Genomic DNA, 699 nt, shown 5'->3' with positions numbered 1-699 from the left:
ACGCATTCCATGGTGAACCTTAAAACGCGACCGAAATATAGATCTATCTATATAGATTTTATATCATTTCCCAACATCGAAAGACACCAACGTTAAAAAAAAAAAAAAGAAATTAAAAAATAAAATCAAACCAAAACGGAACCAAAGAACAGAGCCAGTAGCACGGTGCCTCCGAGTGCACGGATTCATTTTTGCAAGGTTAACTCGTGTAAACACGGCGCCCGCTCGGCGCCACCCGAGGGTCCGAGCCCCGGCGCAGAAACCCGCAGCGCCTCCGTCCCTCGCCAGCCTTTGTGGACTTGGCTTTGGGGGGGGGGGGGGGATTTTGGAGCGGGTTTTATGGTTTTTTTTTGCCCCGATTATTATTATTTTAATTTTTGTGTGTGTGTAATTTTGCCTCTCGCGGGGATCCTGTGCCGCCGTGCTGTCGCCTGCATCCCCCGCGCGGCGTGCTGGCGGTGACGGCGCTCCGAGCTCGGCGCGTTGCTGCTCCCGGGGCTTTTTTTTTCTTTAGTTAATTTTTGCCAAAAACCTGGGATATTGGAAACCGCCCCCCCAGCCCCTGGTTTTCACCGAACGTCCCCGGAGAGGTATTAAACACCGGGAGGGGCCTTTTCGGAGAGGTTTTGCAGCACGTCATCGATTCTATCGTCTTCGATAACCACTGGAAAGCAGGAAAAAAATAAATCAAAGAAAGGG

At 50.4% G+C, this 699-nt stretch overlaps 1 protein-coding gene across 1 annotated transcript in view; it reads right to left on the bottom strand.

Annotated features, from left to right (window-relative positions):
* Positions 1–353: 353 nt before the first annotated feature.
* The window catches only part of CAMK2N1 (calcium/calmodulin dependent protein kinase II inhibitor 1), a 1,200-nt gene continuing 854 nt past the window's right edge, over positions 354–699 (bottom strand). The window contains exon 2 of the mRNA XM_035344837.1: positions 354–664. Coding sequence (XP_035200728.1) covers positions 594–664 — 71 coding nt within the window. The 3' untranslated portion in view covers positions 354–593. The remainder of the gene's footprint in view (positions 665–699) is intronic.

This window comes from Oxyura jamaicensis, chromosome 21 (genome assembly GCF_011077185.1).
Source record: "Oxyura jamaicensis isolate SHBP4307 breed ruddy duck chromosome 21, BPBGC_Ojam_1.0, whole genome shotgun sequence".
Taxonomy (NCBI): Eukaryota; Metazoa; Chordata; class Aves; order Anseriformes; family Anatidae; genus Oxyura; species Oxyura jamaicensis.
Note: the sequence above shows the minus strand (reverse complement) of the source record. Positions and strands in the feature narration are given on the sequence as shown.